Consider the following 20,442-nt stretch of genomic DNA (forward strand, 5'->3'; position numbering starts at 1 on the left):
CCAAACAATTACAATTCATCTTATTTCAGAGCTTTGATTTAGCAAACTTCACATACTCAACTATCATATAGTCTTCCACAATTGCTAACACTCATGCAATACTAATGGTTATGGAGTTTTAATCGGACACTGAGAAAGATAGGGGCTTACAGTGTTGCCTCCCAATGTATTCACCTTTGGGTGATGTCAACAATAATAGTTCATGCTAACTTACATCCAATTGGATATATATATATATCAGGATCTTTCCAACACGAGGTGCTTGCCAAAGGATAAAATGAAAAAGGGAAAGGTGAAGATCATCTTGACTCTTGCATAAAAGTAAAAGATAGGCCCTTCGCAAAGGGAAGCAGGGATTTGCAGAGGTGCCAGAGCTCGATTTTGAAATAGAGTAAATAATTTTGAGAGGTATGATCTCATTGTCAACATAACAACCAAGAGTTCCCAATACCTTCCATACTACATACATTATAGGCGGTTCCCAAACAGAATGGTAAAAGTTTTTACTCCCCCTCCACCAACAATCATCAATCCATGGCTTGCCCGAAACAACGGGTGCCTCCAACTAACATCAAACCTGGGGGAGTTTTGTTTGCTATCATTTTTTATTTGATTTTGGTCTTTTGATCATGGGACTCGGCATCCCGGTTACCAGCCATTTTTCTCGTGAATGATGAGCGGAGTCCACTCATCTTGAGAATAACCCACATAGCATGGAAGATACTGACAGCCCCTAGTCACTACATGAGCAATTCGGGCATACAAAACAGATTATTGTTTGAAGGTTTAGAGTTTGGCACATGCAAATTTACTTGGAACGGCAGGTAAATACCGCATATAGGTAGGTATGGTGGACACTCATGGCAAAAACTGGGTTTAAGGATATTTGGAAGCACATGTAGTATCTCTACTTGATGCAAGGAATTTGGCTAGCATGAGGGGGAAAGGCAAGCTCAACATGTTTGAATGATCCATGACAATATACTTTAACTGAGATGTGTGAAAACATAACCCATTACGTTGTCTTCCTTGTCCAACATCAACTCTTTAGCATGTCATACTTAATGAGTGCTTCCAATTATAAAAGATGTCTAGGATAGTATATTTATATGTGAAATCTCTCTTCCTTCAATATTCTTTCATGAATTATTCAAATGACCAATACAATGCTTGCTAACCTTCAATAAATTTACAACCTCTACTTCTTAGATGTGAAGTCATTACTGCCCATGGGATAGGCAAAGGAGACATATATAATTTCAGATTTATGACATTCAACTCATTCAACTATTTACTCATAGGATATAAGTGAAGCACACGAGTAAATGAAAAACTACTCCAAAAAGATATAAGCGAAGATCAAATGAGTAGCTAAATAATTATGTAACTATGTGAAGACTCTCTCTCATTTAAGAATTTCAGATCTTGGTATTGTATTCAAACAGCAAGCAAAACAAAATAAAATGACATCTCAAGGATAACACAACACATGTGAAGAAGCAAAAACTTAGGCTCATCCGATACTAACCGATAGTTGTTGAAGAAGAAAGGTGGGATGCCTACCGAAGCATCCCCAACTCAGATGCTTGAAACTTCTTGAAATATTATCTTGGGGTGCCTTGGGCATCCCCAATCTTGAACTTTTGTGTCTCCTTAATTCCTCTCATATCATGGTTTCTCTTTTTATCAAAAGCTTCATCCACAACAAACTCAACAAGAACTCGTGAGATAGGTTAGTATAAACCAATGCAAAACCTTATCATTTTCTACTATAACAAATCACTAAAATTATTATTCAACATTGCATACTAAATGTCTCTGCATATTTAATACTCCTATCCTCAAATAGAATCACTAAACAAGCGAACATATGCAAACAATGCAAACATAATAGCAATCTGCCAAAACAGTACAGTCTGTAAAGAATGCAAGAGTATCAATACTTACCTAACTCCAAAAATTATGAGAGAAAATTCCCACTGTAATAAATTTATCAGAGCTCAATATGCAAAAAGTTTCAACATTATACCATTCTCCTACTTTTCTAGGGAATTTCTGCAACAGCGGTAAACTTTCTGTTTTCAAACAGCAACATGTATACTAGCAAAATAAGCATGGTAAAGGCTATCCTTGACATTTTTATTGAAACTAAAGATGAAAAACATTATTCTAAATAACAGCAAACAAATACTAACAAAATAAAATGATGCTCCAAACAAAACACATATCATGTGGTGAATAAAAATATAGCTCCAAGTAAAGTTACCGATGAGGGAAGACGAAAGAGGGGATGCCATCCAGGGCATCCCCAAGCTTAGGCTCTTGGTTGTCCTTGAATATTACCTTGGGGTGCCTTGGCCATCCCCAATCTTAGGCTCTTGCCACTCCTTATTCCATAGTCCATCGAATCCTTACCCAAAACTTGAAAACTTCACAACACAAAACTCAACAGGAAATCTTATAAGCTCCGTTAGTGAAAGAAAACAAAACCACCACATAAGGTACTGTAATGAACTCATTCTTTATTTATTCTGGTGTTAAACCTACTTTATTCCAACTTCTCTATGGATTATAAACTATTTTACTAGCCATAGATGCATCAAAATAAGCAAACAACACACGAAAAACAGAATCTGTCAAAAACAGAACAGTCTGTAGTAATTTTTAACTAACACAAACTTCTGTAACTCTAAATATCCTACAAAATTAGGAAGACCTAATAAATTTGTGTACCAATCAATAGGAAAAAGAATCAGATCAAGATCACGTTCATGTTAATTAACAAAACTAATTTACTGGGTGCAAAAGTTTCTGATTTTCAGCAGGATCAACACCACTATCACCGTAAGCTATCCTAAAGGTCTTACTTGGCACTTTATTGAAACAAAAGCTATAAAACATGATTACTACAGTAGCATAATCATGTGAACACACAAAAACAGTAAGGATAAATATTGGGTTGTCTCCCAACAAGAGCTTTTCTTTAATGCCTTTCTAGCTAGGCATGATGATGACAATGATGCTCACATAAAAGATAAGAATTGAAACATAACGGGAGCATCATGAAGCATATGACTAGCACATTTAAGTCTAACCCACTTCCTATGCATAGGGATTTTGTGAGCAAACAACTTATGGGAAAAATAACCAACTAGCATAGGAAGGCGAAACAAGCATAACTTCAAAACTTTAAGCACATAGAGAGGAAACTTGATATTATTGCAATTCCTACAAGCATATGTTCCTCCCTCATAATAATTTTCAGTAGAATCATGAATGAATTCAACAATATAACCAGCACCTAAAACATTCTTTTCATGATCTACAAGCATAGAAAATTTCCTACTCTCCACATAAGCAAAATTCTTCTCATCAATAGTAGTGGGAGCAAACTCAACAAAATAATTATCATGTGAGGCATAATCCAATTGAAAACTAAAATCATGATGACAAGTTTCATGGTTATCATTATTGCTAATAGCATACAAGTCATCACAATAATCATCATAGATAGCAACTTTGTTCTCATAATCAATTGGAACCTCTTCCGAAATAGTGGATTCATCACTAAATAAAGTCATGACCTCTCCAAATCCACTTTCATCAATATAATCATCATAAATAGGAGGCATGCTATCATCAAAATAAATTTGCTCATCAAAGATTGGGGGACAAAATATATCATATTCATCAAACATAGCTTCCCCAAGCTTGTGGCTTTGCATATCATTAGCATCATGGATATTCAAGGAATTCATACTAACAACATTGCAATCATGCTCATCATACAAAGATCTAGTACCAAGCATTTTAATGCATTCTTCTTCTAGCACTTGAGCACAATTTTCCTTTCCTTCATACCCATGAAAGATATTAAAAAGACGAAGCGTATGAGACAAACTTAACTCCATTTTTTCGTAGTTTTCTTTTATAAACTAAACTAGTGATAAAACAAGAAACAAAAAGATTCGATTGCAAGATCTAAAGATATACCTTCAAGCACTAACCTCCCCGGCATCGGCGCCAGAGAAGAGCTTGATGTCTACTACACAACCTTCTTCTTATAGACGTTGTTGGGCCTGCAAGTGCACATGTTTGTAGGACAGTAGCAAATTTCCCTCAAGTGGATGACCTAAGGTTTATCAATCCATAGGAGGCGTAGGATGAAGATGGTCTCTCTCAAACAACTCTGCAACCAAATAACAAAGAGTCTCTTGTGTCCCCAACACACCCAATACAATGGCAAATTGTATAGGTGCACTAGTTCGGCGAAGAGATGGTGATACAAGTACAATATGGATGGTAGATATAGGTTTTTGTAATCCGAAAATATAAAAACAGCAAGGTAACTAATGATAAAAGTGAGCGTAAACGGTATTGCAATGATAGGAAACAAGGCCTAGGGTTCATACTTTCACTGGTGCAAGTTCTCTCAACAATAATAACATAGATAGATCATATAACAATCCCTCAACATGCAACAAAGAGTCACTTCAAAGCCACTAATAGCGGATAACAAACGAAGAGATTATGGTAGGGTACGAAACCACCTCAAAGTTATTCTTTCGGATCAATCTATTCAAGAGTTCATACTAGAATAACACCTTAAGACACAAATCAACCAAAACCCTAATGTCACCTAGATACTCCATTGTCACCTCAAGTATCTGTGGGCATGATTATACGATATGCATCACACAATCTCAGATTCATCTATTCAACCAACACAAAGTACTTCAAAGAGTGCCCCAAAGTTTCTACCGAAGAGTCAAGACGAAAACGTGTGCCAACCCCTATGCATAGGTTCATGGGCAGAACCCGCAAGTTGGTCACCAAAACATACATCAAGTGGCACGTGATATCCCATTGTCACCACAGATAAGCACGGCAAGACATACATCAAGTGTTCTCAAATCATTAAAGACTCAATCCGATAAGATAACTTCAAGAGGAAAACTCAATTCACCACAAGAGAGTAGAGGGGGGAGAAACATCATAAGATCCAACTATAATAGCAAAGCTCGCGATACATCAAGATCGTGCCATAGAGGCTCCCGAGAGGTTTTTGATGGCTACAGAGGCTTGCGGCGGCGGAACTCCCGATCTATCTTCTGTATCGATGTTTTTAGGGTACGTAGGCTTATATAGGCGAAAGAAGTCGGTCGGGGGAGCCTCGAGGGGCCCACGAGAGGGTAGGGCGCGCCCAGGGGTGTGGGCACGCCCCCCTGTCTCGTGGCCTCCTCGATGATCTTCTGACGTGAACTCCAAGTTTCCTGGATCATATTCTTCCTAAAAAATCATGCTCCTGAAGGTTTCATTCCGTTTGCACTTCGTTTGATATTCCTTTTCTTCGAAATACTGAAACAGGCAATAAAACAGCAATATGGGCTGGGCCTCCGGTTAATAGGTTAGTCCCAAAAGTAATATAAAAGTGTATAATAAGCCCAAAATCATTCAAAACAGATAATATTATAGCATGAATGCTTCATAAAATATAGATACGTTGGAGACGTATCATGGTTGTGCCTGCTTTCTTGTATCACGGCTGGAGGTGGCACCTGATGGAGGTGCTGGTGCAGTTGAAGTAGAAGATGCACGCGGTGTCCATGATGAAGGTCGGCCTGCAAAAAAGTTAGTTCGTGCCAATGCTTGTCGATCTTGCACTTCACGTTCAGCTTTACAAACAAGATGGAATAAACGATTGATATTAGTATACTCCTTATACTCTAGAATGGTCTGAATCTCTCTATTTAATCCACCCATAAAACGTGCAAGCATAGCTTCATTCTCCTCAACAATACCACATCTAATCATGCCAGTTTGTAATTCCTGATAATATTCTTCTATAGAATTTTTCCCTTGTCTTAAATGCTGCAATTTTTGAAGCAATTCACTTTGATAATATGGTGGAACCCAACGAGTACGCATAGCAGTTTTCAAAGCAGCCCAAGTAGTTGGAATAGGATATAATCTACAATGTTCAGACCACCATGCACATGCAAAACTAGTGAAAGCACAAACATCAGCAGCAACCCGTCTCTCCTCGGGATATTGTAAATATGTAAAACGTTGTTCAGTTTCTAACTCCCAAGTAAGATATATATCAGGAACATATCTACCCTCAAATGGTGGAATATTCAATTTCAGTTTAGGAACATGGTCATGATCTTGTACCTGAGGTGGTGGTGCAGGCCTACCATTGCGATTATGTACCTGAGGTCGACCTGCTGGTGGTGGTGCTGGTGGCTACACGTAGTTCTGATTTTGATCAACCTCATCCTCATAATCGCCCGCATACTCATCATCCTCCTGGGTACCAGCAGCAGCATGAGCAAGATCCAAAGAAGCATCAACAACAGGTATAGCAGCACCAGAAGTTTGGCCATCCTCAAGAGGAACACGCTTCGCTCGTCCATACTGATTCGGAAGGGTCGTTGTTGCTGTCGTTGCAGAGGTGCGATAGGTGCAGTCAGCTGTGGTTGTCGAAAACGCGCGAGCAATTCATTAAACTTGTTATCAAGCTTAGTTTCGAACGTCTTCTCAATGCCATCTATCTTCTCCATGGCCTCTTCAAATCTGTTTAGCACATCTTGCACCTGTCCACTCATCACTTGCTGAAATTTATCATGTAGTTGTTTGTTCGTCAGGTTCTCCCAATCAGTCTCATCGGTTTATGATCCTGCCATGGTTAGCAGCAAATAGAAACACACAAGAATATGATCCTATAGACTACTAGGAAGTGGTGGGTGGTGTATCACAAACCCGTCTCTCAAATTCTTACCAGTTCTTACCCAGCAGCAGGTGGTAATCGGCAATCGTTGTAGTCAAAACTCTCAAAGCTTGGATAGAGCGATGGCTAGGGAGAGTCAAACGCACGACGTAGATATATGTGGAGCTGGGAAGGCTTATGATATGGCAGCAAAAAGGATCAGCAATAATCAATTCAGAGATGCAAAGTTGAATAAACGCTCAACGACGGTATTATGCTGGTCCTAGGCGACTGTGCTAGAGACGCGAGCCTGGAACACTAACAAAATCACGATGTTGCACAGAAACAAGGGAGAAGCACACTCTGATTTTTTTTCTTGCGTTCTTTTTTTTCTGCGCTCTTTTTTTTGCGCTGCTCCTTTTTTTGGCCGAAAATCACTATAATGGCGAGTGTCTCAAAACTCTTCCCAAGTCAAGATAACAGGATAGACACGAAATTTTTTCGACAATTTTTTTCGACAGCCCGGACCCAAAAACTGGAAACGGGTCAAAAAAAACTTTCTATAACGGCGACTGTCTCAATACGCTTGGAAACACCTAAAAATAGGATAGCCAGATTTTTTTTGTCAAGTGCGTTTTTGGAAAATTTTGGGCCTAAACGAAGGATGGTTTCCGGACACTTTTTTTTTGGAAACCAACCTCTTCTACGGATGGCAAAAGATTGCTGGAATCCGAAACCTACTCAGACAAGGAAACACAAATCTGGAAATAAATAGATCTCGAAAGTAAACCTAATATGAGATGGACTCGGAGTGGTGGTGATATATGGATACGGATCGGTGGTGGTATATGGACTCGGATTAGTGGTGGTATATGGACTCGGAGCGGTGGCGAATAAACGATGATGGAGATGGCAGGGGCGATGTATCTGGTGTGGTGGTAGTATATGGCAGCGGATGATGGATCTGGTGTGGTGGTGGTATATGACTACGGATATTGATGGTGCGGCGGCAGGTGAAAACCCGTGAACAGAACTCGAAACTCTAAAAGACTAGACACTAAGATCAGCAACTAGACACGACGATGCAACCGCAAATTCAACAAAGCAAAATACTGAAAAGACTATGCAATGGCTCAGGCTAGTTCGGATAGGATGAACTAACCCTAATTTTTTTGTGGCTTTTTCGTGGACTATAGGTATGAAAAACAGACTCGATCTAAACTATGAAAAACTGTAAAATCTCACCGAGCAACCTGGAAATCTGATACCACTTGATAGGGGTAAAGGTGTCCCGTCTTTCGATGAGATGGTGATTATCGTTTTGGAGGAGTAGACTTTTGACGATCCGACTACGTACGTGCGAGGACGTCGTGCCTTAGTAATCGCTAAACCAACTCCGAGAGGTTATTGACCAGGCCGGAGCATGATCAACCTGACCACGAGGGTCTATTTCCTGTGAGCAAATGAAGAACAAGCAAGAAACTAAGATTTCAATCTGGATATTGCGAATATAAGATGAAAGCTTTATTGATCAAGATGGGGTTCTGTGACATCTTGGTCTGGTCGTTGAACACAAATGAAGTATGCAAAGTTGCAGCTATGGAGAACTTTTATTCTAAACAAAACCCAAAGTCTAAACGACGCCCTAAGGGTTGTATATATGAAGGAAGAGGGGGCAATTTCGTGGCCCCTGAGGGAGGGGTCCGAAACCAACCCTAACTCTTGTTTCTCCACACATACGGACTCTAAAAACAACCTATAATCAAGTATTTCGAAATACATGGGCCTGGTCCAATAATAAGGTGACGCAGCACCTAGAATAGCCTGTGGACGAAAATTATGAAGTAGCATCTTGTATATTTCGTCCAAGGCTTCATGCACTCATTATGGTGGCTTCAACGTCCTGAAATCATCACTTGTAACTCCATTCTTGTTCCCCTTGCACATGCCATCATCTCCATGCTTGTTCTTGCTCCAATGTTCATCCTTCTCCAAGCTAGGCCCTTCATTTGTAAGCAAAATAAATGTATCCAATTTAGGCAGCATCATATTCTCATGAACATTAGAATCATTACCAATAAACGAAAGTACCTAGTAATTTAATTGGCGTGCGCGAGCTCTAGTAATTGGTCCAGTATGTATAGCAGCAGGGGCTGTGGGTGTAACAATGGTATTGATGTCCTCATCAGAGGGCCTAACCCAGCTACATCCCAGCTGCCAATGCACAAGTCTGGTGCGGCGCAAAGGAACGACTCTAGATTACCAAGATAAGTTCCACGCCTGGAACAACTAATCATTATAGCGCAGAATCCTCACTTGATGCGGCCCTGTAACGGTAACGTTGCCTTCCTTTCTCGCCTCTTGGCGGCTGCTTGCGCGCTAAAGGAGACCTCCCGAGCATCGCGCCTCAGGGGCTCTTACTGGACCTCGGGCCGCTCACCTCCTGGCCTTGACCACGGCATCGTGACCTGGTATACCAGCGATGGCTGCAGCCTGCCTGGGGACCGGGACCTATCAGCGTAGAGCGCTAAGACTTCGCGAGGTTAGAAAGGGGGAACCAAGCCGGGACAGGACAAGCATCCGCACAATTTCATAATAAGGATCGCACCAACAAAATACATCGCGGACCCTTTACATGCCCCCATGGGGTGTTTTCTCGATTCCTCGCAGGGAATAAAAGACGAGATTCCTAAGGAGCCCTAACTACCCGCGCCTCCATGGCCGACACCATCATCAACAGTGGGCCATGAGAGGTCGGCGCCAACCCCATCCAGATCAGCTGCGGCGACGGCCTGATGCAGCCACCTTGCTCCGAGCACAGCACGAGCTCGGGGGCACGTAGCTGTCGTCGCTCGTCTCCGGAGTCACGAAGAGCTCGGGAGAGTCGCTGGACTCCCAAGCATCACTGCTGCTGCCGGAGGAGCCGCTAAGGGAGCGAGCGGCAGGCCTGGCCCCTACCACATCGATGTCCCGACTGCCTCCTCTGGGGCAGCACTCCAGGCGGTGGCCTTCTGCGTCGAAGACTTTGAAGGACAACAAGGAGGCGCCATCGTATTCAAAACGAATCACGAGGGCGCCCCCCGCTCGGCAGACCCGGGCAACATCGCCCCAGCCTCGGGTCATGAAGACCTTGCCCGGGGCAACGACTTCAACCTCCTCTCCGGTCGTCGGAGCGCCGCAGTCAGCATGCTGCAGCCAAAGCTCGAGAGGCCCCCTCGGCGGCATCTCGGTGGCGAAGAATGGAGGGAAGCGGATCCAGGTGCTCGGAGGCATCGCCGTGTGCAGCACGAGCTCGCGAGAGGAGTTCGCGGCGTGGACTCCAGGAGCAACGGCGCACGTCACCGCGGTTCGCCGACCCCGTCTGCGGCGTGGGCGGCGTCGCTCGCCGTCTCTCTCTCCGGGGCCCTCGGCCCGGGCTTACAGGGGTAGCGGGAACCCAGGAGGTGGCTGCTCGCACCAAGGCCTCGTCATCTCCAGCCTTGCAACCTTGTCGTGGCGGCATGGGACCGGCCGTTTCTTCAGCGGGAGCGGGTCAGGCCCCTCCCGGGGAGCCTTCCCCTTCTCTTCGATCGAGAATCTACGGATCGGTGCCATCAGCGTCGAGGATGGAGATGGGCAAGGGAGAAGAAGCAGGCGGAGCAAGAAGAGATAGACAACGGGGGCTCTCGCCCCCCCTCATTTATAACACAAGGGAGGCCAACCGCCGACCTCCACGATCGCAGGTAAATGATGACTCTTTTTGCATGCAGCAGGGACTCGTAAAATCGGGCAGTTGCCGAGGCAGTGTGGGGAAGCGGAGACGCCCACGTCCAATCAGTCGCCACACGGCAACTAAGGCCGCAGGCTGTTAGGGCCCGCGGCGCTCCGCCCTTGCCCCTTGGCTTCACCGCTAAGCCAAGTCCGAGCACGCCTTGGGCCCGGGGGCTACTGTCGGCGTTCTAGGAACGGGGGTCCCCAAACTTGCCTGCCTGCGGCCTACGCGTGGCTCAATCGGTGGCCTAGTACGGCCCGTCTTCATCAACCAACACTCAAGACCCTCGCGAGGGGCCAAGCCTCGTGGGAAAGACGACGCAAGGTCTCCTCAGGGGCGGCCTCACTAGGTAGGCTCGCGAGGAGGCGGAGAGATCAAGGCAAGGGGTGCCTCGCGAGGCGCCCATGACGCAAGCCATGACGATCAAGACCAGGCGGGCGCCAGCCCGCGTAGTGTCCTCGTTTCCTCTTTGGTGCAAAGGGGGCAAGCGCAGGCGTGGAGTGTCCTCGTGTCCTCGTTTCCTTATCGGTGCAACGAGACCAAGACCAGCAGAACTGCAGGACGGAGGTTACCATGGAGCCCAAGACGGCGTCACCACCAGCGCCTTTGGCAGGCAAAGACCACCTTTAGTCAGGGTAGCTTGTACTAGCTGTCCCCTTTCAAAATGGCCGTTGTTGGATACCTTCCAGCTCAATATTTGGAAAGAGGACCAGGGCCTCTATAAATAGGGCTAGCCACCAAAGTAGAAGGTAACTCATCTAGAGGATTCTGAACAGAGACAGATCAATTCCTCCCCAAGCGCACTACCAAACACAAGAACACCTCTCCTTGCGAGGCTGTTCTTCCCTTGTACTGTTCATCATCAGCCCAAGAGGCAATCCACCACACAACACACAGGAGTAGGGTATTACACCACGACGGTGGCCCGAAACCTGTATAAATCTTGTGTCTCTTGTGTTGTTCATCGATCTAGCTTAGGGATTACGGCGAGGTTGAGGGCATGTTTCGGTAGGGAGAGATCTTCGTGCGCACCCTAGTGTTCGAACCTTAAGGGTTTTTCCGGAACCCGATATCCGACAAACACCTCTTCAACTTCGACAAAGACAACATTTCTAAGAGTGACCATCACTTCAAGTTCAACATTACTAAGAGATACAATCACTTCAAGTTCAACATTACTAAGAGCTACCACCACTTCAAGTTCAATGACATAACAAGTTCGACATAAGAAAGCGCCCACTAGGCGAGTTACATAACAAATAGAGGACAATGACTAGTTCCTTCCGCGCTTATTGGCTCCTCCCCCTCCTGCTAGATATCTTATTCACCTTCCTAGGACGAGCAACCCGCTCCGGCTCCGGCTCCGGTTCCTCCACCTCATCCACATAGGCATCCAAAGCAGCCATCCGCGAGGTGCCGACCGTCCTCTTGCCTCTTTCAGTGAAGTCTTCGGGTGTGTATTTATTGATTCCCCTCCTAGGCTTTAACTGGTATGCTGACCGAACTTGGTAGGTCTCCAAGGTCATGTCATCAGCAACCTATTACAAAAACAAACAATATGTAAAAGACTGTGTGTGAGGATAAAGTTAACAATGCATCAATAATTGAATATATGCTATTGGCATACCTCTTGGGTGACCACACCCACATCCTCATCCTCCAAAGGAGCACCATGGCCAAAAGTGGGATCTGATGGTATCGCCGACCTAGACCGCTGAGGTGATACATACTCGGGGTCACGACAACCTTTGGCCCTGGCGCTGCAACATGTACAAGTGAATGAGATATCAAACGTAGCAACACATGTTACATGGACAATTGAAGGGGATGTGAACCTTAATGAATGCTCGAAGTGCACCTTCCCCATCGCTTTTCCCAACCGGGGTTGTCTCCAGAATAGTCTCGGTCTCATCAGCTGCTTTTTTGATCTGGGTACGCTATGAACAGAAACGACATTAACGTGTTAGGCAAGCGAAGATGTGAATAGTGCGAATGGGAAAGCAAAAAGGGGAAATACCACAAAGTTCATCATTGGAGCTGAAGGGACTGAGGTGCCTTCCCTGGCTAATTTGTTGTACTAGTGCTGGGTTAGCTCATCGAAGACGGTGGGATCTTCCAAAATCTCCTCAGCATATGCCGACTTGCATACCTCCACGCGGGTACTTGCAAGAAACCATGTGAGATAGTTGTTGAACGCGATCGGGAAGTGCTCACAAAGCTAGGATCGTTTTCCAGCCTTAGCTTGCTCCACACTAAGCGAGAACTGTATGATATACTTCCTGTGATGCCTGTGCCAATCCTTGATCTTCCGCTGCTTTCTCCTATCCAACCTGCAAGTTAGAAACAAAATATTAGCACCATCGAAACCGCCGAGAAACTGCTAAGTGCTCAAGGTTAATTATATCTTACGCGTGTAACAATTTGTCAATGTCCTCCCACTCTGGCGGGTGTGGCTGGAACAACCAAACTGGCGGTACACCCGATGTGGCAGGTGAAGCTCAACCGCATAGTTGCATATGAGTGGGCACCGCATATGCCAAAGATCCCTATCCCTAGTGCACATCGGATTCAGCATGAACTCTCTAGGGTTACCAAAACTATCCCCTCTTCCATGCGGCTCCCACTCCACCTGCAACATAGCATAGAATGCAAAATTGATTCCGAGTTATGCTAGAAGCATGAGAATCACTTATACAATGTCGAGTCACCTACTCAGCCATAATTGTGTCCAGCTCGCTTGTGTACAACTTGTACATAACCGAGGGATCATCCGTCGTCTCACATCCCACTTGTAAGCCCAAGTGGGGAACGGTAGTGGGTCGTCTTTGTCGTCCCAATCCTCATACTTCATGGTCTTCGGTCGTCCAACCGGCAATCACTCCCAGCTCCATATAGAAAGTGCGAGCATACAACCACCAATACCCCCATCCTTTGATTTCCTACAATAGGCTTCATCCAACTCCACATAAAAGAGAACATGGTTGAATTAACAGGAAGATCGCATTGATAATGTAGCAATGAAGTGAAAAATAAACAACTTTCTACCTGTCTATACAAGTAAGCCAGTGTCGCCAAACCCTAACTCCATTTGCTATCGAAGACGGTCAACGCCTTCAGCCACATCCATGGAGCATTCTTGCCTGTGCCATCAGCAAACATAGTCCTGGATATAACGTATCACATGTAGACACGAGCATATGTCTTGACCTCATCCTCATTAGCATCCTCAGAGCAAGTACCAAAGTTCCATGCAATCCAGGTGAAAGGAGCACCGACTGCGACTCTTTCCATCTTCTTGCCTTCTGCTTCTGGTTCCTGAGGCTCCGGAGGAACCATACCGATAAGGGCATGCATCTGCTCACGCCACCCATCAGAATCGATGCTCGTACATAGAGGATTCCCCTCTTTAGGAAGACCAACGATCATAGCAATATCCTGGAGCGTCACGGTCATCTCCCTGGTCCGAAGATGGAAACTGTGTGTCTCCAGCCTCCAATGATCAGTAAGCGCGGTGATTGTTGCAGCATTAAGGGGTGGCGTCGACCGACTGACCAACTAAATGAAAGGGAGGAGTCCTGTCTCCCTTACATACGGTGTGTATCGCCCATCATAGCGCACCCCCCAAGGTTGACCCTGTGAGACCGAATCTTCAGAGGTTGAAGCTCCTACAAACAAGCAAATCAGAAAATTACATATGGGGCATTTGTGTTTGAAATAAACACGAAATTCATAATACCGGCCACTTTCATTATTACCCGCTGCTGCACCGACATAGCGTACGCCTGGTGTTGATGGTCCCAGTGATCATCGAGAAGCCAAACCATTCTAACAATTGCAAACAAAGCATTCTTGTTAATACGAACATCTTTTCAATGCAATTAAACTAAAGTAGGCCTACCATATGCAAGATTCAAAGCATATGTATCCAAAGCATTCTTGTCAATACGAATATAATTTCAATACAAATAAACTAAATTAGGCCTACTTCATGCAAGATTCAATACAAATATCTTAAGTATTCAACAATCGGTAAACACTAAAAGGAAAGTTGAATACTAATCTAAGATATACAATGAAAGGACGTCAACAATCATCACAAATACCCATCATAAATACTAGGGTCCAACAATGATTACAAATCATCTACTAATCCTAATCACACAAATCTATTATCAATATTACAAATCTACACAAGGGTACCACCAAAACTTGAACAATCTAGGTTCCACAATGACTACAAATCCCAAATCACACCACACTATTTCAATTTATCATATAAAAAATCAAGTCCAAGCAAATCAAGGGTTCCACCCAAACTTGGCTAAATGAGACAAATGTGAACGAATTTACCGAGGGAAATGAAGGGATCAGAGGAGTTTAACTTGTACGAGGGATTAGGGAAGAAACTCAAGGCCAAAAACTTCAGATCTGCTTCATTCTTGAGAGGGGATGTAGAGGGGGGGGGGAGGAGAGGGCCGCCGCCGCTGCTTCTGTAACTGCTGCTGGAAGAATGAGGTGGGTGGGGAAGGGCTAGCGCGGCGGATGCATCTAAGTCACAGTGCAACGCCTAAGGCGCTGCACATTACATGTGTGGTGCCTAGCTCCGAGGCGCTAGGTGCGGGCCCCGAGGCTGCCACGTTGGACAAAGGTGCAACGCCCCAGAGCTAGGCGCTGCATCGTAGGGTGTGGCGCCTGCGTATCAGGCACCCCTCAAAAAGGTCAGCCGAGTGAAATTTTTTTACGGGCATTTCATTTTGTGAATTGATTTCGTCCACAAGTCAAAATTGTCAAATTTGCCTCACTATTATACTCACTCTAAAAGTAACTTGGAGGATAAGAAACCGTCCACGTCGGACCGCCTGGACCCACGCTCCAGAGAGAGAGCCAGTCCCGAAATTTCCAGCCAAGAAAACACAAGGAAACAGAGCATATTCCGCCTGTTCCAGCAGCAGAGAGAAGCAACCTAACATCCAGCCCGGCCGCGAGAGAGAGATCCCGCCGAATCCCCAAACCCAACCACCGCTCCTCGCCCGCCTCCCCGGCGACCTCAGATCTCGTCTGCGGCGGCGGCGGCGACGGCGGAGGCGGAGGGCGGGGATTGGAGGCGAAGATGTTCTATGGGGCGATGGTGTGGGATCCGTGGCTGATCGTGGCGCAGATCGTCTGCCTGCAGTGCCTCTACTACCTCGGGCTCGGCCTCTTCATGGCGCTCCTCGTCGGTACCCGCGTCCCGCGCCTCACGCTCCTCTACCTCTTTGACTTCGCCACCCTCACCCCGCGCACAACCACCGGCTGGTGCGCCATCGCCTCCTTCCTCCTCGCCGCCATCGCGGGGTACGGTAACAGCACTGCTCATTCCCATTCCCGCCGGCACGCCAGCCCTTGGTTCCTCCAAGCTACGACCTGCTTCTACCTGTGCAACATTTAGCAGTGCGGGGTTCCTCTGTAGGAATCAAGACCCGGAATAGGCAACTGAACCCCTGCACTTGGTGGTAATTGCTTCTGGTTATGGCTGTAGGTGCTAATAATTGCTTCCAGTTCCAAAAGCATCGACTGTAAATTGCCTGTGCAGCAGCGTGTAGTTTTCCACATCTGTTGCTAAATTTACGTAATGTAACATCCATTTCTTTAACCAGTAGAAGCTTCTCGAGTTTGTTGGTATGTCTTAAGCCTAGAGAGGGGTCTGGTCGTATACTTGTACTTGCCAGAGCTGTGAAGTATCTGAAATATAAAGCCAAATCTCCCATGTAACATAGATGCAATGTGATATCGGCTTACCAGTTGATACATCACAAGATTTTCAGTAGTGTCATTGATGGCTGCTATGGAAACCTTGTTCTTGTTGCCATATATTGCATGGGTTGTAGGCGCCCAGTTATGACTGGAAGGAAGACCATCTCATTAGTAGATAGGCCAGTAAATTGTTTTGTGTAATTCCAATTGTAATTCAGAAAGATATCGTGAGCACTTTCCATCCTCATTTTCCAAATCAACCAAGAAGAGTTTGATCTCTAGAAAATATTCTGGAGCCAGATATTCTAATAGCAGACGGACAAGGGAATTAATCCACCCGATTCACATATCATTTGTGGGCGCTGCAAGGAAAGCACTTGCTAAAGTAACTTACGCAGAAATAATATATAGGAATCAGGTTTTTCTGCTTCAAGCCTTTTGGAAATGAAAATTTTCTGCTAACACGTACTGTGTTTTCCTGTATTTTATATCCCTGTACTTAGGCTAAACCTTCGAATGAAAAAGGCTTTAGCCCCACTTTATAGATAATGCCAACCACCGAAACAACCGAGTAAACATGGTAGTAGCAAACACAACAACACCACAACACCAATTCTCAAGCAACCATCTAAATAGGCGGAATGCCCTACATCGTAGTAGGTTAGTGTCTACCATTCAGGATTAGAATTCAGTTTCCACACTATACTTGTCAACAATAACTACAGGAACCAAAACCATGCTACCGATGATAACTTGATAAGCCTTCACTAAGAACTTGGTCTTTGTTTAGCTATGAAGAGAATGGGCTTGATTGATGTTGCTTTAGCCTTTTCAGTTATCTAACTGTTCCTTCTATGTTTTCTGCAAGAAATGGTTCCGATTTAACTTTGCTTCCATGCTTTCCTTGGGCAGTGCTGGATTCATGTTTTATGTGATTGAGAGAGCCAAGAAGTGCCTGGACTTTGCAGCCACCCTCTACATCATCCATTTGTTCATTTGCATTATTTATGGTGGATGGCCAGCTTCAGGTACATGGTGGGTGGTTAATATTGTTGGTTTGGCAATCATGTCCCTCCTCGGTGAATACCTATGCATCAGGCGAGAGCTAAAAGATATTCCAGTAAGGCTTCGTGCAAGTAAGCAACTCTGTCCTAATGAATTTGTCTTTTTTCATTTTCCTTAGATGATTGTTCTTTTTTAAAATAAGGAGTCCTGTACATTTTGTTGCTTATCTATGTAGCCCTCTTACAGTATGCTTACCCAAGAGTCTCATTTAAGCTCGAATATTAGAGTGACTAAGTTGTTAATACATGCTGCCAATGAACTTTGAAGCAATGGATGGCACATTATATTGTTTGGATTAGTTGGCGATTTTGTAATATCCTAAATCTTATATTGCCACTTGGCACCTACCTGTGTCCATATGTGACTATGAGTTTTGGTGGTCCTTAATTCCTTTTTAGGCTTGAAGCTCACTATAATTAGTACCAACTGAGATATTGTGCCATCACAGATTCCCATGTTTTGAAAGTTTTCTGCTGTTCTTGTGCTGTCTACTGATAAGCATTGTAGTAAGTTTGAGCACATATAGACACGGGAATGTGCCTTTTTGTTTGGCTAATTTCTTCGGCAAGTCATGGTTTACTTCTAGACAGGGCTTGAGCGTCACAACTCTTACGCTTGACGTGGCTAATTTTTTGAACTCAAAGCGAATTGGTGCTAATTAAAAGAAAATGAAAGAAAGCAATTGGTGCTAACTAATTTTTTTGAACTCGAAGCCAATTGGTGCTAACTAAAAGAAGATGAAAGAACAATTACACATTGAGCAAACTGTATGCAAACAAATGAATGAAATAAAACTAATTATGCAAATACGGCTAAATTTAATGTTAGTTCCAGTTAGAAAAAACTCATGTTTCCCAATGCAGACTGAGCAGATGGTAGACTTAGTTTGGAGCAGAGATATGCATCAGAATTTTAATCTTTGCAAAATTAAAAGAATGATTGCTGCAACTTGGACCAAGTTCTTATCCACTCACTGGTTACAGCATCTTGCTAATTCAGTTCAGGCATCTAATCATGATCTAGCAGTGTTAAAATGTTGACGGACCGCTGCTTCCTTGTACTAACATGTCTAGCTGAACTGTATAATCCACATCTTTCTTATAAAGTGTAGTGTTAGTGAGTTTAACTGCTGTTGTCATAGAATGTTTCTTACACAGAGAAGTTGATAACCACATGGCCTAGCGTAAGTTCAGACCAAACTGCATTATTAGTCCAGCTGATGATATGATCCAAATGAGTGAGCATTAGGCTTCTACCAAGTCCTGTCTATAGATCGAGTGATTGACTAAAATCTTGCCAAATGAGCACCAATAATGTTTGACTAACAGAAAACCTGGTAGAACTCTAAGTTGGGCTGGACCCACTGAGTACTCGAAACCTATGTAGTTGTTCTCACTTCTCAGCATGTGGAATCAGAAAATTTCGAGGGCTCAAAATTTGTTTTTCATTGTGTAATAAACTGACTTGCTGGCCATTCAAGTTCAGCTCTGTTTAGGGTGCATAAGCTTCCAGACCAAAAACCATTGGAAACAACTACAAGCATGCACTGCTGGTTCACAGCATTTTCATGATTTGAAATAGTATAGGAATATGTGACCACGTAAAATAAACTTTATATTTGACCTGGCTTATCTAATTGTTTTCCAGCCTTTTCAGCATGACTGACTTCCTTGAGTGAAAAGATATTGTCTTCTTTGTTGTTTGACAAATATTATCATAAATAAGGTGTCAGCTCTGTTTAGATTCTTGAACAAGAGAAGAATGACATGGAGAGCTTAAGTAGTAACGAACTTTTCTTACTTGGCACCACTGAACTCAGTACATGTACACAGTTACTTCCCCCTGTTTACCTCTTTGTTGAAAACTATCTTCTCCAGTCGCAACTTAGTAGCCTTCTAATTATTTCGTCCTTCCTTCAGGTGTTTAATCTCAGAGGCTAAAAGAGTATAGGTGGTTTCCAACTGTTGTTACCCCCCCAAGAGATGCTTGTTAATATCTGCCCTTAGGAATACAGAGACCTGCGATGCATGCTTTGTTCTGTGATTTACAACCAATACTGTTGAATCCTGCAAATATCTTTGCTGTTGTAATGCATGGTCTCTCTGTAGAACCACCATAGGTAAATGACATTGCGAGCGAGGCTTCTGAACTACCACCATTGGAATGGGATGTCAGCTCATTTTTTGTGGCATGTATCAAGTCTTCCTCTCTTATGGATGGTGATAGAAAACAGGTGTCTGCTTGACAATTTGTATGACTAGATAACAATATCTTGAAATTGCTCTTTAGCGAGATTGATAATGCGAATTTTCTCGCGCATTTTGATTTTTGCAAGCTGTACATTGCAGATATTATACCTAGTGTATTGTCTCAGTAAGTGAGAGCTGATTTCTGTCTGACCCCACATGACTGCTTAGAAATTCAACATTCCTTCACAACGCTGCTTCAAGTTCGTACGAAGTAATGCTAGCATGTGTTTGGCATAGAGGAGTTTCAATTGGATTTGAACACCAGGAATTGCAATTCTATGTGTGACTCAGGCTCTTCAATGTATTTTTCTTTTGTTGGAGAGGTGTTTTTTAACCTTTCTTGGAGAGGTGTTAATGGGTGGCGTACTGGCGTCCAGCTCTCAGCCTCTCGCTCATAGCTGTTGCCACTTGCCGACTAACAATTCTCTGATGATAATTCATGGTGCACAATATCAAGAGGGCAAATACTTGATTTCCGTAAAACAACTGAAATATACCCTCTTTGTCCATAAATACTTGTTGGAGAAATGGATAAAAATGGATATATCTAGAACTAAAATACATCTAAATACATCTATTTCTTCGACAAGTATTTCTAGACGGAGAGAGTATGATTGATTATTTTATTACAAGCTAAGGAATATCCATTGATATGCACTTCGACCCTTACAAATGCAATGGCATTGGACACTGTATTTATCTACGGAGCTGTAGTTGCGCACGGCTTGGAAAAAAGTCAAAAAATAACCCATAAAAAAGTTAAAACAATAAATCAATCAAATGAATACAAAGAAAGAGAAAAGAAAACTAAAAGGAAAAATCTTATGAATCTCTGTGAAATCTGACGCATGTGTAATCGACTGAGACTTAACTAAGTATAGGTCAAATACGATCAGCAAAACCGTTGTAAAAATGGAGACTTTGGGGCATCCCAC

General features: G+C 43.8%; 1 protein-coding gene across 1 annotated transcript; it reads left to right on the plus strand.

Annotated features, from left to right (window-relative positions):
* Nucleotides 1-15,377: 15,377 nt before the first annotated feature.
* LOC123070038 (protein SYS1 homolog) lies at nucleotides 15,378-19,565 on the plus strand. Its single transcript, XM_044493053.1, has 3 exons — nucleotides 15,378-15,794; nucleotides 17,106-17,329; nucleotides 19,178-19,565. Exons 1-3 carry the CDS (start codon nucleotides 15,571-15,573, stop codon nucleotides 19,183-19,185), a joined length of 456 nt encoding a protein of 151 aa, XP_044348988.1. The 5' UTR covers nucleotides 15,378-15,570; the 3' UTR covers nucleotides 19,186-19,565.
* Nucleotides 19,566-20,442: the final 877 nt, after the last annotated feature.

Source organism: Triticum aestivum, chromosome 3B (assembly GCF_018294505.1).
Source record: "Triticum aestivum cultivar Chinese Spring chromosome 3B, IWGSC CS RefSeq v2.1, whole genome shotgun sequence".
NCBI classification, from domain to species: Eukaryota; Viridiplantae; Streptophyta; class Magnoliopsida; order Poales; family Poaceae; genus Triticum; species Triticum aestivum.